The 27513-nt window shown below is 49.2% G+C and overlaps 2 protein-coding genes across 2 annotated transcripts in view; one reads left to right on the top strand and one right to left on the bottom strand.

The window, feature by feature from the left end:
* Nucleotides 1–15142, bottom strand: part of LOC117082041 — a 28611-nt gene extending 13469 nt beyond the window's left edge. Inside the window, exon 1 of the mRNA XM_033208519.1 lies at nucleotides 14873–15142. Coding sequence (XP_033064410.1) covers nucleotides 14873–14932 — 60 coding nt within the window. The 5' untranslated portion in view covers nucleotides 14933–15142. The remainder of the gene's footprint in view (nucleotides 1–14872) is intronic.
* The window catches only part of ADARB2 (adenosine deaminase RNA specific B2 (inactive)), a 509391-nt gene that overhangs the window by 181923 nt on the left and 299955 nt on the right, over nucleotides 1–27513 (top strand). The window lies entirely within an intron of this gene.

Raw genomic sequence — 27513 nt, 5'->3', positions numbered from 1 at the left:
TGAAGCCATCATTGCCCATTCGTCACGTCCCTGAGGTGACCATTTTGTGTTTTTTTTTTTGTCACCTGCGATTCTCGCTTTCAGCAAGAGCTATCTGTGGGCCATCACAAACACATTAAGTTCCCATTTTGCAAGAGATAAGTTCTTAAAATACAGACAAAATAGACTTGATGGGATGAACTTGAGATTTCTGGCCAGAGCTGCCTCACGTCACGGGCGGGCTGTAAACTTAACGCATCTCTGCTGTTGCGCTAAGTGGGCCTGGCACTGCCCCTTCCCAGGGAAGGAGAAGGAACGCAGTCCCTGGCTGCTCAGGAGAGCACGGGCACAAATATTTCCACCACAGCATTGTTCAGGTCTATTTTTTATTTCAAAAGCTCCCTCCATCCGTTGAAGAATGAAGTTGGTGACAATGTATCTTTCCTCTGATGGTAGCGTTTCTCTTCCAGTTGAAATCTCTTCATCTGTGAGGTGTGTGGGAGACGTGAATAGCTCCCAGCCTGAATAAATGCGGCAATGGACGGCAGATCTGCTGTTACTGTGATGTCTAAATTGTCCTTCAATTAAGCTGGAGAGGTTTGTGAGAGCTTTAATTGATCTCTTTTTAGATACAATGAGCTATCAAAAATGGAATACTAAATAACAGGCTTGTTGTCAGCGTCTGCTATGCAAGGGAGGAGGGAGCTATTTAAAATGTGTTCCCAGCATATTAATTGCAGGAGGCCTTGACTGCACTGCAGACCCACCTGGAGGACGCCCTTCACAGGCAACTCTTTAAAGTTGGAAGGACCTGGCGCAGCCCTCCAGACAAGGCCTGGCAGAGGAGGGCAGTCAGGACCAGCTTCTGCTTCTCAGGATTTCACTTCTGGCTCTCAACGCCATCATCCTGCAGTGTGCGAACGCAGAGAGCAGGGAGAGCAGGGAGAGCAGGGAAGGCACCCCACACTGCCCCCGGAGTGGAATCCCACCTGTCCCAACAACCCAGGCAGGGAAGCCGCATCACCACCATAACAGGCCTGAAGCTGCCCAGCCACGGAGCTGCAAGTGGAAAAACACACCTGGACAAGAATCTGCTCATGCGGACAGACAGCTGTGATCGCAGCAGAGCCCAAACTGCATCTGAGTGCAGGGGTCCAAGCGGCTGTGATCGCAGGGTCCAAATTGCATCTGAGCAGGGTCTGGGCGGCTGTGATCGCAGGATCCAAACTGCATCTGAGTGGAGGGGTCTTGGCAGCTGTGATCACAGGGTCCAAGCTGCATCTGAGTAGTGGGGTCTGGGCAACTGTGATCGCAGGGTTCAAACTGCGTCTGGGTGGCGGGGTCTGGGCGGCTGAGATCGCAGGGTCCGAACCCGGTCTGAGTGGGGTCTGGGCGGCTGAGATCGCAGGGCCCGAACTGGGTCTGAGTGGGGTCTGGGCGGCTGAGATCACAGGGTCCGAGTTGGGTCTGAGTGGGGTCTGGGCGGCTGAGATCGCAGGGCCCGAACTGGGTCTGAGTGGGGTCTGGGCGGCTGAGATCGCAGGGCCCGAACTGGGTCTGAGTGGGGTCTGGGCGGCTGAGATCGCAGGGCCCGAACTGGGTCTGAGTGGGGTCTGGGCGGCTGAGATCGCAGGGCCGAACTGGGTCTGAGTGGGGTCTGGGCGGCTGAGATCGCAGGGCCCGAACTGGGTCTGAGTGGGGTCTGGGCGGCTGAGATCGCAGGGTCCGAACTGGGTCTGAGTGGGGTCTGGGCGGCTGAGATCGCAGGGTCCGAACTGGGTCTGAGTGGGGTCTGGGCGGCTGAGATCGCAGGGTCCGAACTGGGTCTGAGTGGGGTCTGGGCGGCTGAGATCGCAGGGTCCGAACTGGGTCTGAGTGGGGCGCTATCTTCCAAGGCCGCAGGTGAGACTCACGTGTCCTGGAACACTCCCTGAGGCAGCCCGGCCAGGAGGGTGGGGGCTGTTGCCTGACGTGCCCTTGGTGGCAGGGACTGAGTTTCTTTTCTTTCTCCTCCTGACCATGTTGGCCACCAAGAAACTTCATTTCCCAAATCAGATGTGGACATGCTCGTCTCAGGGCCCACAGGCTGCCCTTTAGGTACCAAAACACGTGTGTCCGCCAAGAACGAGGAACTGCAATTAAAATCCTGTTTTCTTCTTGTCTTGTTGAGAATCAGGGCCTTGATTTGGTTCCCAGATTTTAAAAACAAGTCAGAGCTGCCACAATTCAGATAAAATCCAAACTGTCTGTTATACCTCTAATTATCAGCTTGACTTTTGGGTAAAATGGTACTATTCAATTATCGGTTTTTATTCACTTGTCAGCCACCAAAAAAAAAAAAAAAAATTATCACTGCTTTCAAACCACTAAAAGAACAGAAACTCTGCAAATTGCTTTCTAAACATAGCTACTTCCGACCCAATACCTCTCTGCAGCGTGTCAAAAATTGTATAATGTTATGTTGCATGCAAATCATATTCAACGGGAGCTGTTTCTAAGATTTTGTTTTACATTATGTAATTTTATTGAAATGATTTCTTTTGTCACCACTTTATGTGTGGCTCATTTTGACACTTTCCACTTATCACGTAAAATATACATTTGATCCATCCCCTGTAAATAAAAGCGAAATTGTCAAACAGTAGTGTGCTGCTTTAAATTCCCCCATGATGTGAAGGCAATATCTAGCTCTCCTGGGCAACTTCAGGGTTCCAAACACCACGGGTGGGCCTCCCTAATTTCCAGTGCACCCTCGACCTTGCCAGTTGTGTTGCATTTCCTGTTTGAGGGAAACAAGACCGCCATAGTTAGCCTAGTCCGGGCGAGATGGCTGACACTTCAGCGCCAGCGGGCCCAGTGCCCCCTTTCTGTGGCCTTGGAAGCCAGACACACAGCAGTGGTTGATGGGTTTGCATCAGGCCAGATCATGGCATGGAGAAAATGGCACCAGCTACTGTGGAGTGAGCGCTTAACACCTACAAGGCTTAGGCAGAGAAGGACTCTATGCCCCTTCATGCTCACTAGCAAGTGGGGAGCACACCTGTTGCACTGCTGGACAAAAAAATAAATAAACAAAAGACAAAGCGTTCAGGAAATGTTAAGTATGGTGCATAGTCCCAAAGCAGCAACATCCTAAGGCCGGCTTTGAACCTGGAGTGCTGCCCCTGGAGTTTCTGTTATACCCGCTCTGGCCTGGCCTCCCCGCCACTATAGTCTCCCAGAGGAAACTCTGGCTTTAGGATGCAGACTCACATCCCAGAGCTGCGTGGAGCCAGGCAGGTCTCTGCCCTCTCTGGCCTGAGACCCCTCACCTGTCGTGAAAATTACGCCTGTACGCTCTGAGGCCCACAGGACAGCAGAGCAGCCTCAGTGAGGGCGGATGGGACACCGTGCAGTGTGAACTTCCGGGCAGGCAGAGCCTGTCACTCTCCCTCTAGGCGTGGAGGTAAGCATCCACTGAGTGCGGCAGCAGCCAGGGTCAGGCAGGCGGCACGGGCAGCAGTGGCTTCTCCTGCCCTGATTTCTGCTGAGTTCCTGACCTCGACTCCCATAGCCCTGACATTGTGTGGCATGCTCCAGTGGCACTGAAGGACCTCGAGCCCCTCAGCATGCCTGGCCTCAGCCTCCTATACCCTCACCCAGGCCGTGTCTATGGGCAGAACGCGCCCCGTCCACCACAGGATGCCCATCCTCCAAGTGCCCTGTGGCCTCCACGCCTCTCTCTTCCCACGGGTCTGGGTCAGGTGTGCCTCCAGCATGTCCTCCAGGGCCCACGTGGTCCTCTGAGATAACTCACACTGGGCTCTGCCACAGCTGTCCACTTCTCTTTCCTCTATCAGATGCTCAGGGACATCCCATCTCACTCCTGGATCCACTGTGTCTAATGCAAACTGGGGAGAGGGTGAAGGAGGAATCAGAGGAGACCCCTCCGGCTTGTGCTCTGGAAGGGACTTCACGGTCTGGCCAGTCCCAGATCAAGACCCCTGTGGGACGCCCACCAGCTGGCGCAGACCTGCGGGATCCCTCTTTCCCAGGGACCTGCAACTCCCGCAGGCACAGCCACAAACGCAGGCACCGGAGAGACTTCTAGGCTCTCTGGACGTGTGCAAGAATGCAACATTGACCCCGAGAGGGAAGGGAAGGGAGGCGGGCAGGTGCTCAGCACATCCAGCCTCTAAAGGAGCTCCCCCAGGCCTCTGTATGACATCCGTGTGTATCTCAGAAGTGCTCCAACTTGAGCCCTTCACCACCTTGCTCTATGAGGAGCTACTGCTTGCAGTTCTGAACTTTCAGTTTTTTAGAAAAAGTAATTCTTTTTCTTTTTTACTTTAAGTTCCAGGATACATGTGCAGGACGTGCAGGTTTGTTACATAGGTATACATGTTCCATGGGGGTTTGCTGCACCTGTCAGCCTGTCATCTAGGTTTTAAGACCCGCGTGCATTAGGTATTTGTCCTAATGCTCTCCCTCCCCTCACCCCCAACCCCCTGACAGACCCCAGTATGTGATGCTCCCCTCCCTGTGTCCATGTGTTCTCACTGTTCAACTCCCACTTATGAGTGAGAATATGCTGCCTTTGGTTTTCTGTTCTCATGATAGTTTGCTGAAAATGATGTCTTCTAGCTTCATCCGTGTCCCTGCAAAGGACATGATCTCCTTCCTTTTTATGGCTGCATAGTATTCCATGGTGTATATATGCCATGTTTTCTTTATTCAGTCTATCATTGATGGGCATTTGGGTTGGTTCCAAGTCTTTGCTATTGTGAACAGTGCTGCAATAAACATATGTGTGCATGTGTCTTTATAGTAGAATGATTTATATTCATTTGGTTATATGCCCAGTAATGGGATTGCTGGGTCAAATGGTATTTCTGGCTCTCGATTCTTGAGGTATCGTCACACTGTCTTCCATAACCGTTGAACTAATTTATGTTCCCACCAACAATGTAAAAGCGTTCCTATTTCTCCACAGCCTTGCTGGCATCTATAGTTTCTCTACCTTTTAATCATTGCCATTCTGACTGGCATGAGATGGTATCTCATTGTGGTTGTGATTTGTGTTTCTCTAATGACCAGTGATGATGGGTTTTATTTCATGTTTGTTGGCCTCATAAATGTATTCTTTTGAGACATGTCTGTTCATATGCTTTGCCCACTTTTTGACAGGGTTGTTTGTTTTATTCTTGTACATTTGTTTAAGTTCTTTGTAGATTCTGGATATTAGACCTTTATCAGATGGGTAGATTACAACATTTTTCTCCCATTCTGTAGGTTGCCTCTTCACTCTGATGATAGTTTCTTTTGCTGTGCAGAAGCTCTTTAGCTTAATTAGATCCCGTTTGTCAATTTTGGCTTTTGTTGCAATTGCTTTTGGCATTTTCGTTATGAAGTCTTTGCCATGACTATGTCCTGAATAGCATTGCCTAGATTTTCTTCTAGGGTTTTTATGATTTGGGGTTTTACATTTAAGTCTTTAATCCATCTCAAGTTAATTTTTGTATAAGATGTAAAAGGGATCCAGTTTCAGTTTTCTGCATATGGCTAGCCAGTTTTCCCAGCACCATTTATTAAATAGGGAACCATTTCCCCATTGAAAAGAGCAATTTTTATTTTCTCATTTTTCTTGGGAACATTTTGCTTGTCTAGGGCCAGAGTCCTAGTTACAGCATTTAGAAAATAAACACATAAGCTAGATTCTAGAGCCATGAGTAATCCGAAAGGAGGCGGCCACTGTCCGGTGCCTGACGCCGCGTGCGAGGTGGCAAGTGGAGACACAGGTGCAGACCTGCCTTCCTGGCTCGTTGCCGACGGAGAAGCATCAAGGATTTTGGGCGATGCGGCGCTGGGAGGAAGGTGTCTTAGCCCACTTGGCTGTTGTCACAAAATACCATAGATTTGGTGGTTTAAACGATACATGTTTATTTCTCAGTTCTGAAGGCTGGAAACCCAACACCAAGGTCCAGCCCACTAGGATTGCGGTGAGAGCCTTTCGTGAGCCCCTCCGAGAGCCCCTCCGTGAGGCCCTCCGTGAGCCCCTCCGTGACCCCCTCCGTGAGGCCCTCCGTGAGCCCCTCCGTGAGCCCCTCCGTGAGCCCCTCCGAGAGCCCCTCCGTGAGCCCCTCCTTGAGGCCCTTCCTGAGGCCCCTTCCTGGCTTGTGAATGGTGCTTTCTGTGTCCTCACGTGGCAGACAGCAAGAGCGGCCCTGGTCTCTCTCTCTTCTAATCGTAAGAGCCCCACCCTCCGGACCCCATCTTACCCAAATCACCTCCCCAGGAACCACCTCCTCATGCCAGCCTCTGGGGTTGGGGCCTCGACGCCTGAATCTGGGCACAACACGGGTTTGGACCCACTCTGCCAGGAGCCTGGACACTCTCCCGCTGCTGCCCACGTTTCTGGGGCCTGGTTGATGGGCCAGGATCTCTGTGTTCTCTTTCTACCCTAAAAGGCCAGGATTCCGAGTCATCTGTGAAACCATGGGAGAGAGATTTGACGTTTGCCTCCCTTTCAAATGAAAGGAAAAGACTGGGGCGGGAGAGGGCAGCACTCCCCAGACAGGCCCTGACCACACCCTGGCCCCCACCCCTTAGCAGAACAACTCTGAACTTCCACCGACTCACAGGGGCGAGGGCAGGGCAAGGAGACTCAGCACCTGCTGCTCACCGGGCGAGAAGTCACAGCTGGTGAGGAGGTCGCAGGCAAGCAGAGGTGCAAGCCCCAAGGGATGGCGTGAGTTATGTCGACAGAGTCCCCTCAAGGGACCCCGGTGTCTTGGCAGCAGAGGAGGCATGCGTCACTGTCAGCCTCCGCCAAGGATAAATGGACGGCCCGGAATCTCGCCATCAGCGACATTGCCGTCTGGGGAAAAATGGGAGTTGAGTTTGATGTTATAAATCACCATAATTTGTTACAATTTCCAAAGACAAATATGACAGCGTGGAATTACTCTGCAGCACCGAGGCTGTCATTTGCAGAAGCCATAAAATGCCGGAGCCAATCTAAGAACGAGATACATTTAATCTGAGGAAGCAGAGCTCAGTACCACCTCCGAATAATGTGTTTACCAAGAACTGAGCTGCACCGGGCAGAGGTATTGCCGAATGCTCATTTCCTTTCACTCCGAATGAGACTGACTCTCGTCTGAAGATTTTGCTAGCAGCTGGCATGGATTCTCCTCGACAGCTTACATTTGCTCAGCTGGAGGAGGGAAGAGCTGATGTCTGTGTTGCCCGGGGAAGGTGTACACAGCCGAATCCCAGCACACGCGTGACTGTGCAAGCCTCCCTCACCACGATGGATCAGAGCAGGAGCCACAGGGGTGTTGCGTGTCACCAAAATCCTGTTTAGGACCCACGGGTTGCGGAGGCGTGGCCTGCGTGCTGTTGCCTGGTCCTGTCTTTCCAGATCTGGACGCCTCTCCAGCCACTTCCCTCTCGGTGATGGGGCTGCACGCGTGGGCAGGGAGCCCTAGAGATGGGCATCGGTAGCAGCATCCGGAAATGAGACCACAGGATAAAACAGGGAACACCATCAGCTCTGGCAACTGACGCAGGGATCATCTGCTGAGGAGATAGTTTCAGAAGCATCAAGGGAGGAAGCAATGGCAGGATTAAGCAGAAATGGCTGGCTGCTGCTAAGACGGGAACAGACATTGGAACGCAAACGCCAAAACCCCGACAGTCTCCGGGTTGTTCTGGCCTTTAGACTTCAGGGCAAGGGGCTGGGTGCGGTGGCTCATGCCTGTAATCACAGCACTTTGGGAGGCTAAGGTGGGCGGATCACCTGAAGTCAGGAGTTCAAGACCAGCCTGGCCAACATGGTGAAGCCCCATATCTACTAAAAATACAAAAATTAGCCAGGCATGGTGGCGGGTGCCTGTAATCCCAGCTACTTGGGAGGCTGAGGCAGGAGAATTGCTTGAACCTGGGAGGCAGAGGTTTCAGTGAGCCAAGATCGCGCCCTTACACTCCAGCCTGGGTGACAAAGTGAAACTCCGTCTCAAAAAAAAAAAAAAAAGATTTCAGGGAAGGACAATCACCTTCTAATCCTTCTTAACCCTGGTGTTTGTCTCCTTAGAAACTAAATCAATCTCTCTCTCTTTCTCTCTCTCTGTCTCTTTCTCTCTGCCCCATCAAAGTCATCAAAGCCCAGTCTCTTCAACCTGTGGATCCATAAAATAATTAAAATTCTGTAATTACGGTTTTGGTAATCAGAAAGTTATTTACAAAAATACTGCTAAATGATTATGTTAAAAAGCGCTTCTCAGAATGCGTGTGTGGTGGGCGTGGACTGGCCTCCCTTGGGACCATGAGGGTCCCGTCTGCTGACAGAAGGGGAGGGCAGATGGTTCTCTTCCACACAGGACTTATCTGGGCATTTCACACACTGATGTTACTCCGAGGAGGAAATGGAATATGCATTAAGATCTTTCCTAAATTCCTTTCAAACCTCTAGCTGTAGTGTTCTTTGGAACATAGTTTTGGAAATATCATGCTCAGACATCATTAACTAATCCCAGTATTCCTGAGGGCAGCGTATTTTGTGGCAAAGGCAAGAGCCCACTGCTCACCCGTGGGAGGCACCACAGAGTCAGGACCTGGTGTGGCCTTGAGTCCTTAAACAGTCCCATGGTGCTCCCAGTGTGGCCCTGGGTTCCTAGGGGGACTCGCACGTGGCAATGCCGGGGTCACAGCTCACAGGTTGGTGATTAAAAGGTGATGTTTGGCGGGGTGCAGTGGCTCATGCCTGTAATCCCAGGACTTTGGGAGGCCAAGGTGGGCAGATCATGAGGTCAGGAATTCGAGACCAGCCTGGCCAACATAGTGAAACCCCATCTCTACTAAAAGTACAAAAAACAAATTAGCCAGGCATGGTGGCGTGCACCTGTAGTCCCAGCTACTTGGGAGGCTGAGACAGGAGAATCGTTTGAACCAGGGAGGCAGAGGTTACGGTGAGCCGAGATTACACCACTGCACTCCAGCCTGGGCAACGGAGCGAGGCTCCATCTCAGAGGCAAGAAAAAAAAAAAAAAAAAAGGTGATGTTTACACTAGAGACAGTAATCAGCTGGCTCATTACTCTCTAGGGCCCAGCAGGAACATGTAATAAGAGTTTCCTTCGAGGAGGGTAGAGGTCAGCCCCTGCCTTGTCCTTCCCCTGGACACACAGGATGCGGTTCCTCCCCTTCATTTCAGAGCAGGCTCATTAAACAGACACCACTGGATGCCCGCAGGTGAGGTGAGGCTCCTGGGGAAGCCTGAGAGGTTCAGATGCGCCTCATTATGAAGATTTAAGTTCCTGGAGAAGCACCCATTCTCTGCTTGGCCTGCGTGAACCTGCACATTCAGGCGCCTGCCTGTGCCCTCCCCTGCCCAAAGGGAAGGTGCGATTGGCCCACTGGGAGAAGAGTTTCAGCACCATAGCCAGCGGTCACATCCCCCTGAAGAAGTGTTTCGTTTCTGATCATCACGGCTGGCACTGAGATGAGAAGAGGCTGGTAATGACCTCTTGGCATCTCAGTGGCCCTGCACGCAATGGACAGCTGCCCATAACACGCGCTGGGGCAGCACCTAATGCCTGACCTCTGGGAGCCGCTTCCCAGCTCCGCAGGGAATCACACCTTTCCCTGGTCAGTACCAGGGGGTGAATTTCCCAGCAACAGGCCCATGGCAGAAGGACACGGGATCAGGCCACTGAGGCTCCACAAACAGGAGCCCACACCGAAGGCCCCATCGACAGACACAGGGAGCCAGGGATCATCAGGATCAGAACAGGAAATCAGGGGGAGAGTTGGTTCCCATGCTTTGGGTTGATGAGGGTGAACAGCTGTTTTTGATACTGGTTTTGTTGATTTCTTAAGAACGAAAATCAGTACAGGAATTAGAGATAGACATTATGTCTTGGAGGGAGAAAGCAACATCAAGAAAGCATCACAGGACGGTCTGTCTTCAGGGAATGGCGCAGGCTGATACAGGAAAACGCCTGCAGACAGCACGCAGTGGGGGCACCGATAATTAACTCTTCGGGGACAGTGCCCAGGTGCCCAGGGAGGTTTTGCTCTGATTCAAATCACCGGCATGAACTATTTGATGTAAATTTGCAGCCTGCAATACTGGATGGTGTTTTTTTTAAACAACACACAGAATGCTGGAGGAACCTGCAGTGGAGACGGGAATCAGCCACGGGATGTGAACCATGTGTGTTGTTAGGAGGAAAACTGGAATTCTGGGGCACTTTTTTTTTTTGAGACGAAGTCTTGCTCTGTCACCAGGTGGAGTGCAGTGGCACGATCTCGGCTCACTGCAACTTTCGCCTCCCGGGTTTGAGGGATTCTCCTGCCTCAGCCTCCCGATTAGCTAGGATTATAGGCATTTGCCACCACACCTGGCTAATTTTTGTATTTTTAGTAGAGACGGGGTTTCACCATGTTGGCCGGGTTGGTCTCAAACTCCAGACCTTGTGATCCACCCACCTCAGCCTCCCAAAGTGCTGGGATTACAGGTGTGAGCCACCACGCCCGGCCTCTAGGGCACCATTACTGTGTGGCTGTAACAATGATCAGGATGCACAGTTATCACTGCAATGAGTAAAATGCTTGACTGAGCTGCAGTTGGTGTGGAATATTGTAGATAGGTGTCCATTTGGGGGCTGGAAGGAGAATTTTTAATTAAGGAACTGTCAGCAGCCAGAGGCCCAGAAAGACTTGCATCTTTGGAGCATTGGCCACACCTCTCACGAAGGGCTGCCTGGAGGAGGAGCCCTTGGCATGCAGCAATCTCTGCACTCACTTTGTCCTGATGGGATCGACTTGTGAAATGATCCTGCACTCCCAAAAAGGCAAGGCCTGTTCAGCCACTCACTAATTTACCAGATCATTCCGTGGTTACTCTGCCCGCTGCCTGCATGGGACATAGTGCAGGGAGAGGCGCTCAGTGAACCTGTGGGTGGCCCAAGGGCAGGACGTCCTGGAGCACATGATAGGCTGAGGTTCGCCAGCTGTCATAGTGCAGGACTTGTCCAAAAGCCTCATTCAAGGATCCAACCTAATGGAAGGCAGAAACGCTCAGGGCCAACCTTGCTGAAGAAGCAACGAGTGACCTGAGTGCTGAGTGCGAGTACTGAGTGCTGGGTGCTGAGTGCTGGGTGCTAAGTGCTGAGACCTGAGTGCTGAGTACTGAGTGCTGGGTGCTGAGTGCTGAGACCTGAGTGCTGAGTACAGAGTGCTGGGTGCTGAGCGCTGAGACCTCAGGACTGAGTGCTGGATGCTGACTGTTGAGACCTTAAGTGCTGAGTGCTGAGTGACAAGTAGGTTTCCAGAGGTACAGGAGAGCAAGCCTCAAGGCAAAGGTGTACATGGGAAATGAGCTCAGTGAGCTGGAGAGAGAACCCAGAGATGCCGTGAGCAGGGAGAGTGTGGGCCATGACCTGAGAGGAGTTCGGAGAGTGTGGGGCACCCACACCCCACCTCACAGATCTTGTTTAGAAACTGACATAAGCGGGCGGTGTGCATGGAGGGCTTTGAGCACAGGGACGGACGAGGGTGATGAACAGAAAAACCCACTCAGGCTCCGCGTGAGGAGCAGGTCACAAGGAGTCTCGTCCTGTGGCTCCCACAGAGGCCAGGTGACCCTGGCTGAGGCAGTGGCCGTGGAGAGACAGAGTTCAGTGAGACGCGCTCACGAGGACCTGGGCAGGCTGGAGAAAAGAGGACAAAGTGACTGTGGCCCGGGTGCTGGGTTTGGAAACTGGATGAGGAAACCCAGGACGCAAGTGTTTCAGAAGGAGGGAAGGTTGTGGTGTGGGAGGCCCTGGGGCAGAGGCCATGCAGGATGAGGTCTGAACAATGTCCCTTCACCTGGGTGCGGGGAGGGAGACCCTCAATGAGCTCTGAGAGGGGCGTTTCAGTCAGGTGACTCGGCTGCACGCTCCACGTCCCATAACAGGGGCAACAGGTGAGCAGAGGAGAAAGGCACAAGGCAGTGGACGGGTGCCCATGGTGGCAGGAGCAGTGGATGGGTGCCTGCGGTGGCAGGGGCAGTGGACAGGTGCCCAAGGTGGCAGGAGCAGTGGACGGGTACCTGCACTGGTAGGGGCAATGGACGGGTGCCCATGGTGGCAGGGGCAGTGGACCGGTGCCCATGGTGGCATGAGGTAGTGGACGGGTGCCTACATTGACAGGGACAGTGGATGGGTGCCCACAATGGCAAGGGCAGTGGACAGGTGCCTGTAGTGGCAGGAGCAGTGGATAGGTCCCTGCAGTGGCAGGGGTCAGTAGATGGGTGTCCGTGGTGGCAGGGGGCAGTGGACGTATGCCCACAGTCACAGGGGAGCAGAGAGCAGCTTCCCAGCCATACACTGGTGCTGGAGATCCCCTGTCCTTTGCCCTGCATGTGCCCCTGAGCTCTGCCCTCCAGATGCAGCAGCACTGCCCACAAGACTCACAACCAATAGTTTCTGCCGACATCGTCCTGTCTCCTGGGCAAGCCTCCCCCTCCCATGGAAGCTACTGAGTTGCAGGGGCAGAGGGGCTCCAACGACGGCTATTTTTTAAATGGGGGAGATTTGAAAATGTTTAAAATGTGGTGACAAGGGTATCAGTGAGGGTAAAACTATGGAAGGGGTCACAGGAGAGGTGACGTTGCATCAGAAGAGTGGAAGGGTGTGGGGCCCAGGTCCAAGGATGACCATAGTCACTGTGCAGGGGCGGATTCAGGCAGGTGTCTCGTGGGTGCTGATGACCCCAGGGAGTCAGATTTCTCAGGTCCTCGCCTTCCCTAATCTTCCCCCTCAATCTGTGGGGGGCACATAGTGTTGGGCGTGGTGCATGGACTGACTGGGGGATTTGCTGGGGTGGCTCTTCTTGGCTCCTGCAGTCAGACCTACCCACAAGCAACATTTTGTCCCAAACACTAGTCCAAAGCAAAGCTACACTGTGGGAAAGAGAGAACCGTGGGAACCTAGGAAGGGACAGACCACAAGGGCAGGATGAGTCCAATCTGGAGCTCATAGAGGGCAGATCCCGCTGGGTAAATCCGCTTTCAAAATCCCAATTCCACACATTCTGCTGGTGTCAACAGCAACCATTTCCTTCTCAGCCATCATTGCCTCATTCTAAAATCTGTGGTTCAGCGTCTGACCAAACGTGACAGCATCTAACTGATTTCACTACAAAGGTCATCACCTGTCCAGGAAGGGCTTTCCCTCAACAGGCAAGAGTGCCATCAACCAGCACGACGGGAAGGGTGTGGGTGATGGGAAAACCATGCAGAACTTGAGAGGGCTCACACCGGGCACTGCTGGGATGATCAAAGACCTCAGACGAGTAACGTGAAATTCTGTGCCACGATTTACCTCAATAAAACAGTAGTAAAAGTGTGTTCCTCGCACCATTATCAGCAGTACTTTGGCGCGTCCATAAGTCCTTGCTGAGAGCCTCACATACAGCAGGAACTCAATAAGTAACTGCTCATAGATTCACCTGCACTGTCAGATCAGTTACATAAATATGCAATGTGGCCGGGGGTCCAAACATCGATACCAGTGCAGCTTGAAAGGAACCAGAAATGGAGGAACAGTATTTGATATGACCCTTTAAAAATCCGGGTAGACCAGCATTTTAGGAAGTGAACACGGGCACTCACAGGAGGCGTGGAGTTGCTGTATCGCACAGTAACGTTAATGCAGTAAACTCAGGTGTGTTGCCGAAGACACTGTCATTGGCGAGAACGTAGCCCACAGCCATGGACACAAGTTTGTCCTGAAGCTGTGCACACATTCGGATTATTCACAGCCACCTCCAAGAGGGGAGTCCATGAAGTGTGGGGGCTGTTATTGATGGAGGCAGGATTATATGTCTCTTACTGCACAGATATATCAGCCTGGCATTTTTCTACTTACTCCAGGATTTTTATAAGGTACAGTTCAATGGCATTCTTGCTTAGTGAATAATTTTAATTTGTGCATCCAGAATGATAGATTTGTGAACGTTGACGACAGCAAAGACCCATCCCTCATCTGCTTCTCCCCGTGCAGCTGGGCCCCTCTCTCCCGTCGTCCATCTGATGTTCTTGCCAACACCCCTTCAAGTATCTCAGCTCTCCTACTCCTCTGATGAGATGTGTGATCAAACTGAAGAAAATTATTCTAATAAGACTATCTTACCCCTGTCTTACCAAACCAAATAGCATCTCACAATATTATATTTTTAACTTTCCAATCATCCTATTATGTATATCAAGTCTTTTTACAACAGAAATAGCATCCTTCTTGCCAGTCATGATAAGGGCATTGATTTTAATTTAGTTTTTGTGGATTATTGTGTTTGCTTGATTCAAAATGAAAATCAAGGAGGAAGAAGTTTTAAAATATCATCAGGCAGTTTGCTGAGTTACTACTGTAAGCAAACCCCATAAAAATCATCAAAACAGAATCCTAGGCACTAGGAAAGAAAACTCTCATAACCACTCATCTGTGTGGGGATGAGAATGTCCCTATAGGGGACGGTAGACACGTATTTAAAATACTAGCAGAGTCATATCGTAAGTGAGGATGTGATAAGTACAAGAAGCAGATCTCCACAAGGAATTGGAAGTGAGATGCTGTGGCGAGCACTGAGGTTTTAAACTGAGGGAAGCGGAGGGAGAGGTTCCTATAGGAATTCTTCCCCTTCGTCACTCTCCTCAGGCTCCTGACCAGTTTCTAGGTGAAAGAGAAGGGCAGTGCCTCTCTCCTCTGTGGTCACTTGGTTAACATCACCCCCAAACGTGGAAGCTTCCAAAAAGCTGGAGTAGGTTTCGCCGGTAGTCAGCTGTGCACAAATAAGTTATTTTCTCTATTTCACATAATTATTAACAAATGCAAATTAAGATGCAGGGGATGTTTCCATGCCAGGACTCACCTGTGGGGAACTATGGGGCCGATGATGCAAGCAGCGAAGTGGCTCCCTGTGCCCGCTCATGACCCCTCCACGCACCAAGCGTGTGAGTCAGGGAGGTGCCAGGAGGAGGCGGGAACAGCCACTTCATGTCGTCCGGCTTAGTCTGTGTGTGTTGCTAGAAAGGAACACTCGAGGCTGGGTGATTTATGAAGAAGAAAGTTTTGTGCAGCCATGGCTCTGCAGGCTGTACAGGCAGCGTGGCACCAGCATCTGCATCTGCTGAGGCCTCAGGAAGCTTCACTCGTGGCTGCCTGTGCAGAGATCACCTGGTGGGAGAGGCAGTGGGAGGGGCCAGGCTCTTCCTACCAGTCAGCTCTCACTGCAATGTACAGAGCAAGAACTCATTCATGACCAGGAGGACGGCACCAAGACACTCATGAAGGATCCACTCCTCACCTCAGCATCCCCCACAAGGCCCCACCTCCAATACTGGGGATCTCGTTTCAACATGAGAGTTGGAGGGGACAGACCTCCAAACCATAGCACTGACCGTGCCACTACTTAGGAGACAGTTGGACAGCTCCTTGCCTCCTCTGCAAGGCGAGGGATGGGGTTCCAGGCATGCTCATTAACGCCTGCCCCACTGCCCCAGGCCGTCTCTCCAACTTCCCATCTGTGCCCTTTCCAAATCCCAGGAGCAGCCGTGCAGGTGCAAGACTGCCCTGCTGCCTTAGAACAAGGCTTTTCCCCAGGAAGATGTCTCCATCCAGGACATGCCCTGGCCCTCGCTTCCTGAGCAACACCCCCTCAACGCACATGCACACGCACGTATACACACACATACACATGTGCATACACGCACACGCACATAAATTCACGCACACATGCACATAAGCATACAGGCACACACACACCCATACACACTCACACACATACATGCACATAAACGCACGCAGACATGCGCACACACACAAGCACGTGAGCATATACGTGTGCACACACACACATGCTCACACACACGTACGTGCACATACACGCACATAAACACACACACATGAGCGTACACACACATACACCATACATGCTCACATACACATGCACACACACACAGGCCAGCTGCCTCCGCTAGCTCTGTGCAAATGGTGGGCGTCTTCTACAAGCCACCCTGGCTTCCCAGGCTGCCTCCCTCTCAGGACGCACACAGAACCCCTCCGAGGTCTCGGGAGGCAGATGCAACCCACAGAACCGACAGGAAAACGTGGACCACCAGCGTCGGGCTGCGGACGTACTTTCAGCTGAAAGGCCCCCTAGATACCCACAGAACTGCACGACTGAGGCGAAGACAGACCATGAGAAACAGAGACACCAATGTTGCAGTCAAGGAAAAAAATTAGAGAAGAATGTAGAGTAAAAAGAATCACAAAGTGAAATAAATGTTTTCAGATTTTAGATTTCAGATCCACTCCCCCAGATGAAATTGTGAGATTCCTGAAGAAAATAATTGTGCCAGTATTTGATCATTTTACAGTTTTGATGATGATTATTTCCAATTTTCCAGGAAAGAAATCTGTATGTAACCTCACATGCACGTGTTACAAGTAGAACCAGAAATGCCTCCTCCCCCAAACATACATAAAGGAAAGAAATTATTTAAGTCAGGTTCCTGACTTTTCTTACAGCTATTAGTACACAAAGTGTTTTCTGGGGTGGTTTCCTGGTGTGAAACTCAGGATTTATAGAATCTCTTCCTGTTTGTGAAGTTATTATTTTATTACTAAAGCCCTTAACTAAAGCAATGATGCTTACTTAAATTGGCAGCTAGCTGTGAAAATGGAAAGGTAAAGAGACATAGCAGTATGTATTTTTGGATATAAATTGTCTTTAAATCTTGAGGCTCAGACATAGATTGTTCTGTCCTGACTATTTTCTGTATATTTCATTCCAGCGAGACTGCAAGTTCTAGGCTGGAAATAATTATTTTCAACATAGAATTACAGGCCTTCATGTCATTGCTCACTGTGATAGCCAGTAGTTCCTGGAGCCCAGCAGCACATGTACACAGCACACATGAACACACGTGTGTGTGCACTCTGACCCTGCCCGCTACCTCCCCCTGGGCAGCCACCAGGCAACACTGTTCTCGTAATCAAAAGTGGAGAGGAGGAAAGCTTCCGCCTATAGCAAACACTCAGAAATAGATTCCCGTGAAAACCAAACAAAAAGGCAATAGAAAGGAGAAGTGGGAGATATTACCTTTTTCATTAGGGCTGTTGCTGTGGAGGTTTTAGAACTTGGGCTCAGGAAAAGTGCTTCTTGCTGATTCACCCATTATCCAAGTCTAGTTTGAGGAACTTGTGATGCCAGCGGGCCTGAAAATTGCCCAGAAGATCGCAGACATGGATATCTAATGGTGGGCAAAAGAGATATTAAGGACCTCTAATTATTTTCTTGCATCTCTTTCCTGCTGAATATTGGGCATGTTAGGCACAAATGGCGATTGAATTAGGGGGACTTATAGGTGGTGATTCCACAGGCATCAAAACACCTGCTAGGCTTGAGCACTTAGTAGTCATAAAGCCCTGGCCCTAATTTTGCTCTATTGCACTAAATACATTAATTGTATTATAAGAAGTTGGTATATGATAGACTGTCCTACAAAATTTTGTGTACCTTAAAGATAGTGACAAAGAATTATCTACCTATCATCTATTCTCTCTCTCTCTCTCTCTATCTATCTTCATATCCCCAGGACACTGTCTAGAACATAGTAAGTGCTGAAGAAATTAATGAAATGCTTAATTAAAAAATCAGTAGGTGAATGAGTGAGTGGATGAATGGATGGATGGATGGATGTTGAGTAGACAAATAAATCAGGTTGATTAGAGAAAGAAATAAGCTATTCAATACTGTTTATAAAAAAGAACAGAGCATTTATAACATAGGAGATTACAAGGATGACAGATTAGAAAATGAAATATTCAAGATTTGTGCTCATATGATGGTGAAACCAGGATGTGGAGCATCTGACTAGATTTTAGAGAGAATTAAACTTCAAGGTAAAACATTCTGATTTTAGTTCAGTGATACTCTAAATCATTGCTTGTTTCTGATAATGAAAGAGTCAGCATTAATTTGGAAGCTGCAAGGTTGGAATAAAGTTATTTTAATGATGAGTGGAGAATGTTGGAATAGGCTCATGGTCAAAATGCAGAAACTCGTGATAGAGATGAATGAGACTGAGGTGCTGTTCCAGACGAAGCCTCTGGCAGGTTCTTCAAGCAAATTGAATGTGAGGGGTGGCACGGCCCAGCAAGAATACGGGCTCGTTCTTCGTTTCCCCAGCTCAGGGCTGCATGATGTGCGTGAGGGTGACTTAACCCCGTAACCGAGCCACCTCCAACCTCCTCATCTGTAACACAGTGGGGTGAAGACTATGTCCTCTTTGCACTTACACAAAATCTTAGTTCTAATGTTAGGATAAAAGATTCCTTCCAATGCCTATGTTACATATCTAAACAGATAACCATTTGTTATCATTGTCAATTAATTTGTCATCAGATTAAACAGAAATTGATAGATATTTGCCATACTTGTTTCTCTCTGAAGAAAAATAAAACCTAAAACAAAGAAATAGCCGTGGTCGATTCTGGATTTGTCACATGGTGTTATCGATTTGCTATAGAAATGTGAGTTGCTGCTCTTCTAACAAGAGGATGATGTCACCAGGCAGCGGACCCACATCTGTCTGGTCGGTGTAAGGAGATAACGATTTGAAACACACCTGAAGGAGAGCTTAAGGGCTTTATAAGCAATAACATCGTGATCCTCATGCTCGTGAGAGAGAGGAGTCGCTCCTGCCTTGGGGACTGGAGCGGCACAAACGAGGTGTCTGGTTAGGAGGCATGGTGATCTTGGAGCCCAGCACGAGGGGGCCTGGCCTGGGCTGCAGGCACGCCATCCTCCGAGGACCTCGGAAGTGTTCTGAGAAGTAGAAGTGCAAGTCTTTAGAGGCTACTGAAAAATGGGGCTAAGATATACAAGTTTAACAACTAATGTATAAAAGGGCAAAGGAAGAAGGAGAAGAATGATTGCTGGGAAGAGGGACACATGTAGGGTGGGCATGCATGTGTAAGAGTCCCTGGTACGCACTGGACCACCCAGCACACACTGAGTGCCAGAAGGAGCTGGAGAATGCAACAGTGGAGATGGTGTCCTCATCACAGACAGGAGGTGGCACCTGTGCCTGGACCTTCCTGGGAGTCGGGGTTTACCCCATGGCTAGCTGGGGACACTGGTTTCTGGTTTGCAGGAAAGGCCTTCAGCAACGCTTTGTTTTACTGTCCTCTGACTCCCAGGCGTCAGATACCCCGGAGTGAATTTTCCTGCCTTCCATCTCCCCTCTTAGAGGTGGTGTCCTGTGGCTTTCTCTCTCAGATTCTTGTAGTTTGTGAGGCCAGAGATCAATTGTCTCTGATCCCTGTCTATCTGGTTGTACGAAGACAACCTCTGTTACTATCAGCTACTTCAAACGTGAGGCTCTCTGAGAACCGAGAGGTAGCCATGCATTTTAGCACCTCTGACAATATCACAAAGGCAGCATCTCAACACTCAAGTGATGATGATGACCATTCACTGAATGTTTCCCTGGCTCCTGACAATTGTGTGGTTATCAGAAATTCCTTTCATTTGTCTCAACTATCTTGTGGGATAGACATGTTTAACTAAGTGTTAATGAAAAGAGTCCAACTCTGTAAAATATTTGAAGAGATTTATTCTGAGCCAAATATGGGTGACCTGGCCCACGACACAGCCCTCAGGGAATCCTGAGAACGTATGTCCAAGGTGGTCGAGGCACAGCTTGGTTTTATGTATTTTAGGGAGCTATGAGGCTTCAATCAAATACATTTAAGAAATGCATTGGTTTGGTCCAGAAAGGTGGGAAAACTTGAAGCAGGGAAGAGGCTGGGGGTGGTGGGGGATGGGTGGGGGGGTGCACTTCCAGCTTATAGACAGATTTAAACATTTTCTGTTTGATAATTGGTTGAGTTCGTCCAAAGTCCTGGAATCAACAGAAAGAAATGTCTGGGTTGCAATAAGAGGTTGTGGAGACTGAAGTTTTATCATATGCAGATGAAGCTTCCGGGTAGCAGGCTTCAGAGAGAAGAGGTTGTAAATGTTTCTTTTCTTTTCTTTTTTTCTTTTCTTGAGAATTTCCTTTTTCTTTTTTCTAATTTATTGTTTATTTTACTTTAAGTTCTAGAGTACATGTGTACAAACCTGCGTTAACAGCAACACAGACCTTAGGTCTGATAAGAAACATTTACATTAGGCGATATAGCGAGGTATATGTAAATGTTTCTTATCAGACCTAAGGTCTGTGCTGCTGTTAATGCTGGAGAGGCATCATGAGGCATTTCTGACCCCCACTTCCCATCATGGCCTCAAACAGTCTCTCAGGTTAAATTTTAAAAGAGCCCTGGCTGGGGAGGAAGTGCATTCAGAAGCTTAGGGGGCCTTAGAATGTGATTTTTGGTTTATATAGGGAATATGTATATAAAAGACTGAAGAGAGGTTTTCAATGTCCAAGACTGTGCAGGTGGTTAGGAACTGAGTCAGAATTCACACCTGAGTCGGTTGGGTTTCAAAGACTTGCTTTTAACCACTGCATTCTACTGTCACCTGAGACATCAGGGACCTAACTCATCTATGGTGGGGGGAATAATGCCATGCCCGTCATAAACGGAACTTGTGGCAGCTGTTAAACACACAGTTTCTATGACTAATACAGAGTTTCTACAGCCCCCTCACCTGACTCCTGGCCACCTGTACTTGCTGAGCATGTGGGAGTATTAATTCCGAGTCCCCGAGGGGCAGCCTCAGGGTCTATTCCAAGTGGTCTTGAACTCAAAGAATAAAACTTGAGGATAGCAGTGGGGCTGGACCTAGACTAACCCATTTGATGTTTCCGAAATGTATTCTGTCAAATTAAACATTTCTGCGTAAATCGAGGTCTTCTCAGAAACGGAAAAGGTCCAGGAACCGTCTGAAAAGCTTGCATCTCAATGCTATATATGTAGTAAATATTCAAATATCATTTGACATCAACATTGTAAAGAAAATGGTGTTTTCTGAGAAGCCTCAGTGCCCACCACCCCGGAAATGTGTGAAGTAATTTTTCCATAATTTTCTTATCATAGGAGGTGATACATATTAGCCAAAAATGCATGCAGAATGACAATTAACTCATGTTTTTAGTCTAACCATTTGTCCAAACAGCAGACAAACTAAGCAATGTGGTTCTTACCACTTTGTTTTGAAATGTCAAAAAGTAGATGCAAGTTTAGTGATCAGCAAATGTTTCCTACATCTACTAATTAATTGGCTTAAATGATTTAGTTATCATCAGATGTTGGATGGGAAGGCCTGACCCATTGTTCTTTCTTCCCTAAGTTTAGCTTTTCATTTGTGTGTTTTTAAAAATATAAAGTATGACCATGGTAAAAGTCTAGAGAATTCAGACAGATATTAAAAACGAAAGTGAAAAGTCACTCATAACCCCACCAGCCAGATATAAGTGCTTTTTCAATTTTGGTTTGTGTCCTTCCAGATGTATTTTTATGCACATACATATATATACATTTGCAAACTGTAAATATAAATACAGTTTTATTACAAAAACAGGGTCATATGATGCATACAGTTCAGTCAGAAACTGGATTTTTAACCTAACAATATATTACATGAAAATCTCTAAGCAAATGTGCTACCAAGTTAAAACTGCATATGCTCCTGCGTATGGATACACTTAATTTAGTTTTTGTTGCATATTTATTCTACTTAAACGTTTTGGTTTTATGGAAAACACTAGCAAATATGCCAATGCAAGCTTTTTCCACGTGCTTCGTAGAGCCTCTTCTGAAGTGGAATTCCTGGGTAGAGACAGCAAGGGACTCATTCTAGAGGAAAGGATTTGTCCAGGGTGTGTGATCTTCTGAAAAGACATTTCCAGGTGGCAGAAGGCAGCCTACATGGCAATTATTTAAATACTCTATGGTTTCTGTTTCAAGGAATCAGAGGGAGGTAAGAGTTACAAGATCCATGCAGGGCAAAGGGAGGTAAGAGTTACAAGATCCATGCAGGGCGAAGGGAGGTAAGAGTTACAAGATCCATGCAGGGCGAAGGCAGGTAAGAGTTACAAGATCCATGCAGGGCGAAGGGAGGTAAGAGTTACAAGATCCATGCAGGGCGAAGGGAGGTAAGAGTTACAAGATCCATGCAGGGCGAAGGGAGGTAAGAGTTACAAGATCCATGCAGGGCGAAGGGAGGTAAGAGTTACAAGATCCATGCAGGGTGAAGGGAGGTAAGAGTTACAAGATCCATGCAGGGTGAAGGGAGGTAAGAGTTACAAGATCCATGATGCAGGGCGAAAAATCCTCAGGCCTTTGGTTTTGCTAACTGTGCTGTGGCCAGTCCCAAATCCTGAGTGGCGTGACTTTTTCATGATCTGATAATATGGGCATCACAGCAACAGAGAAGTCAAATGGACCCAAAGGTAGGGCCCTGGGCTGACAGAGAGCACCACACCTCCCATCCACACCACCTGAACCACAGCAGGGCACCGGAGGTGATGGCTGTCTGCTGGCCCAGCTGCGGAGTCCTCCAGAGAGCTCCTCAGACACAAAAGCAGGACCCTACGATGCATGCATATAACACCACATGTGGATGTTACACAGAATGCATATGTATGACAATACCACATACAGACACCACACAAATGCATGCGTATGACCACACTACCTACAGACGTTACACAGAATGCATGCATATGACCACACCATGTACAGACGTTACACGGAATACATGCATAGAACACATGCACGTGCAGCTATTACACGGAATGCATGTGTATGACCACACATGGAATGCATGTGTATGACCACACCATGTGCAGACGTTACATGGAATGAATGCGTATGCCCACACCATGTACAGACATTACATGGAATACATGCATATGGCAATATCATGTGGACACGTTACACGGAATGCATGCGTATGAAAATACCATGTGCAGATTTTACATGGAATGCAGGTGGATGACCACACCACATGCAGACATTACACAGATTGCATGTATGTGACCACACCACGTGCAGATGTTACACAGAATGTATGCATATGACCACACCACGTGCAGACATTACATGGATGCATGCATATGACAATATCACATGCAGACATTACACAGAATGAACGTGTATGCCCACACCATGTACAGACATTACGTGGAATACATGCATATGGCAATACCATGTGCACATGTTACACGGAATGCATGCATATGACAATACCATGTGCAGACATTACACAGAATGCAGACGTATGACCACACCACATGCAGACATTACATGGAATGCATGCATATGAACACACCACACGCACCATGTGCAGACTTTACATGGAATGCATGCATAGGACAACACTACATGCAGATGTTACATGGAAGGCCCTATCCAACACCCCTCAGTGGAGGTCCAGGGGAGTGTATTTTTCCAGGAGCTTGGATGTGCAGAGCTCCATCCTCACAGGCTACGTGTCCACAGAAGAAACAGGCGCATTCCGAGGCAAACAGATACAGATGTAAGGTGATATTGGGAGCATTCACCTGGAAACTCTAGGAGTCATCGCTTGTGTGGGAATTGAACAGGTGACCAGCGGTTCTAGAGTGAGAACGTGGTAGAGTGGATCAGCTCTGAGTTCACCTTGTCTGACTTCACTGCTTCCACTCAGAGGACTGAGGCCAAAGCTCATGTGGCCAACACAGCATCTTCTGATCTGATCGGGGAGTTTCGGATACATCACTTTCGCTGCTGGAATGCTTGCCTTTCTAATGGGTTGGCCTCTCACATACAAAGTAATAAATATCACCTGTTTTGTCTCAGCTGTCTTTCTATCCTTGAATTCTTTTTACCTTTCCACTAAGAAGGCCTATTTCAGAGAGACGTGGGACTGACACGGATGTGAATTTTGCCCCCTTTCATTCACTCAAGGAGTATGTAGTGAGTGCCTGCTAGGCAAAGGCTCTCTCCTGTGCTTTGGGGCCAAGCTGCGGGGAAAGGGCGGCTCGGTGACCCCTTGTCTCACAAAATGCCTATATCCTGGTGCTTCACAGGAGGAAGCAGAGACCAGCAACATTAAGTAACTTCCTGGCAGGCTGATCATACGACCGAAGATGAAATCCCATCTCGTGATTCTCAGGGCAAGCTCCTTTCAGGATTCTTCATGCAAATGGACTCCCACAGTCAATGGGCCCACCCCATCTTGGGAAGGTGTCCCAGAAAGCCGCGTGTGCAAGTATTCTGACAAAATGCTCATTATTAAGCGAAGTGACATAGGGCGTGAGCAAATTCACTTGGTGGACATTAGTGGGGGCAGACCAGGAGAATGAGAAAAGGAAAGAAGACATTTAAAAACTTAAATTCCAACATAGGAAAGAAAGCAAGTTTTCCCATCCTTTCCCAACCATATCAAGAGCAGATTTACTGAACCTCCAAGTGGAATTCTAGGCTTACTACCTAGTGGAGCTTTTTTCCTGGTGATATCAGTTTCCATAATTGCTTTCCCCCCAGAGAAAATTACAGCATGCCAGGATGTCTCTACCTTGCTTTGCTTTTAGTGAGAATATAAAGAAGGACAAGAAAAATGTGCTATTGGATATTAATTTGCCTATATGATCTGAAGGAGAAAAAAATGAATTTTAATCACTTCCTGTCCAATTCACCATTTAAGCACATAGGGCAGTGCCTTTTCCAAGAAAGGAAGGCACCATGCAAGAGTTACTTCCAGGGGCCACATCTGAGTGACATTCTCTCTCACACTCTCAGTGCAGCCGCCCCAAACTTTGAATTTGAAATTTTCTAATGGAAATCCTCCCTCCAGTGAGCGGGCAGCCTGGCACCGGGACCGCTGGGATCAAATGTTCCTCCCCCAGCAAGTGCTCGGATGAAAAACCAGGAAAGGACTGGCCGGCACGGTGGAAAAACCAGCCCTTTTCTGCTACTTCAGATGAATAATGACTCCTAAAATCCAGCACGTGAAAGCCTGAGTCACAAACACACGTGTCTAGAATAAACGACCCAGCAAACTTCACATGCCCTGTCATTGCCTGAGACCTGTAAAATACAAATGCTTCAAGTGAGGCCATTTGCAACCTTTCTGTGTCACTTTACAGATTATCCTCGTACTTTAACTCATTTTCCCCCATCTCCGTCACGTCACGGTCGGAAGTGCGCACAGGGCCTCCGCGGGGTGCTGCACTTTGGGCGATATTCACATGGAGCTCGAGGAGAATATTTTCCTTCTAGTCCTTCTTAAGGCGTAAAACGGATGGCATTACCGCAGGAAATCATGCCAACCTTCATTTTCCCAAGTACAGAGCAGCCCGCACAGAGCAGCCCGCACAGCACGGAGCAGCCCGCACAGGGGAACAAGCAAACATTTGGTCTGAAGCATGTATGTCGAGAATGCACGCTTGTCACAAGCAGGTGGGACGCTCTGGATCCAGCTCCAACTTGGGAAAGGAGGAGGGAAAGGGAGCAGGGAAAGCTGCCTCTGTTGCACAGTGGTTGTTAAACACCCCTGTCAGAGCTCACCTGCCGGCCTCCATCGTCTTGGGAGAGGAGAGGGCCTGGGGTCAGGATGGAGGGAAGGTGGTTTATGTGGGGTGAGGATAAGGGACGCACCTGCAGGACACCAGGAAGGAAGGTCAGCCAGCAATGAGGCCGGCCTTGAGCCTGCCACCGGGTGAGCAACTGGGGGTAGCCCTTCTGGGGAACCTGCAGGGCTTGAAACACGTGCAACAGAACCGCACTCTGTGAGGGAGGTGGGAGCCAGGCGTCCTGCGCCCATGGCCCCATTCTTAGTCCATGGTGGCTCCTGGAAGGGTTCCCTCTCCAGCCCTTCTGGCCCAAGGACATAGCAAAGCCAACCCTAGCAGAAGAGAAAACCTTGGGCAAAGCAATGCAGGTGCAACTAGAAGTCCAGGCATGGAGGTGGCAAAGGGAAGAGGGTGTGGTCAGAGCACCACGGTCTGTATCATAGCAGGACCGTCCTCTAGGAAGAGGGTGTGGTCAGGGCACCCCTGGTCTGAGTCACAGCAGGGCCGTCCTCTGGGCTCTGACTTGAGTTTTGTCCACATCTGGCACTGGCTCAGATCTCCTGCCCACAAATACGAAGGCAGAGCCTAGGCATAGAAAACATCTTAGGACTGCACACTCCTGTTGACCATAGGCAGAGAGCAAGAATAAGGAGAGATGACAGTGGCACTGTCACGTAGGCTTTCCTTAAATCTCACAAAGAAGAATCAAAGAATTAGAAAAATCTGCTCACAAAACCTCTGAGTGAGAATAGCATCATCGCTGCAGGTGCCAGCCGGGCAGTCAGTGGCTGGCCGCTTCCTGCACCTTCTGGGCCTGGAAGAAACACTTTGGGATCTGAAGTTACTTTTTCCTTGGGCACCTGAGTGACTCTGGCTGAGGGGTGGGCAGGTGTCAGCACAGCTGTGGAAGACGATGGGGCCCACCCCCTCACTGTGGGGACAAAGGACCAGTGCTGCAAAAACAGGGTCACTCTGGGGCCTGGGGAGCCTCCCAAGACTGGAGGGTTTTCCCATGCCTTCAGCTTCTCCAGAGCTGACTTGGGTCTTGGCTGCAGGAAGACCTTGCTGGGATGTCCTTACTCTTTTGCAGCGTGAATGTCCCCCTCATCCGCCAGAAAGCTATAATAGCTGTGATCTCAGATCCACTGGGTCGCGGCAGCAGCCAGACAGAGGGTTTCCCACCCGGAATCGAATGTGCTGTGCTCACCTGGACTCTGTCGGCTCAGGGGGTCAGGGCCCAGCGCACCAGCCAGTGGGCTCCAGGTTCCCTGCAGGGGGTCCAGGCACGAGCCACACCGTGTGCCCGTCTGCCCCTGCCCCGCACTGCTGTGCAGCCACACTTCTTCTGGCCCATTGAGGCTGACACTCAGTCTGCTTCCTGGCTATTGCATGGTTTTCCTCTCCAGTTTTGGTCTTTGTTGTTAATGACGTTGCACTACTGCCACCGCGACAGGTTTTCTGCAAAGCCTCCAGCTAAAATTCAATTTGAACCTGGCCGGTATATCTGGGTTTCAGCTATAAAACAAAGGCCTTCCTGTGAAAATGCCCGTTCACAGAGTGCCTTTCCATTTTACTGTCTCTTTCACCCCTTTTCTTTTTTTTATTTACTTTTTTTTATTATTATTATACTTTAAGTTCTAGGGTACATGTGCATAATGTGCAGGTTTGTTACATATGTATACTTGTGCCATGTTGGTGTGCTGCACCCATCAACTCGTCAGCACCCATCAACTCGTCATTTACATCAGGTATAACTCCCAATGCAATCCCTCCCCCCTCCCCCCTCCCCATGATAGGCCCCGGTGTGTGATGTTCCCCTTCCCGAGTCCAAGTGATCTCATTGTTCAGTTCCCACCTATGAGTGAGAACATGCAGTGTTTGGTTTTCTGTTCTTGTGATAGTTTGCTGAGAATGATGGTTTCCAGCTGCATCCATGTCCCTACAAAGGACACAACTCATCCTTTTTTATGGCTGCATAGTATTCCATGGTGTATATGTGCCACAT

Source organism: Trachypithecus francoisi, unplaced genomic scaffold (assembly GCF_009764315.1).
Source record: "Trachypithecus francoisi isolate TF-2019V2 unplaced genomic scaffold, Tfra_2.0 Lachesis_group9, whole genome shotgun sequence".
Taxonomy (NCBI): domain Eukaryota; kingdom Metazoa; phylum Chordata; class Mammalia; order Primates; family Cercopithecidae; genus Trachypithecus; species Trachypithecus francoisi.
The sequence above is the reverse complement of the archived record's forward strand: the minus strand, read 5'-3'. Positions and strand labels throughout refer to the sequence as shown.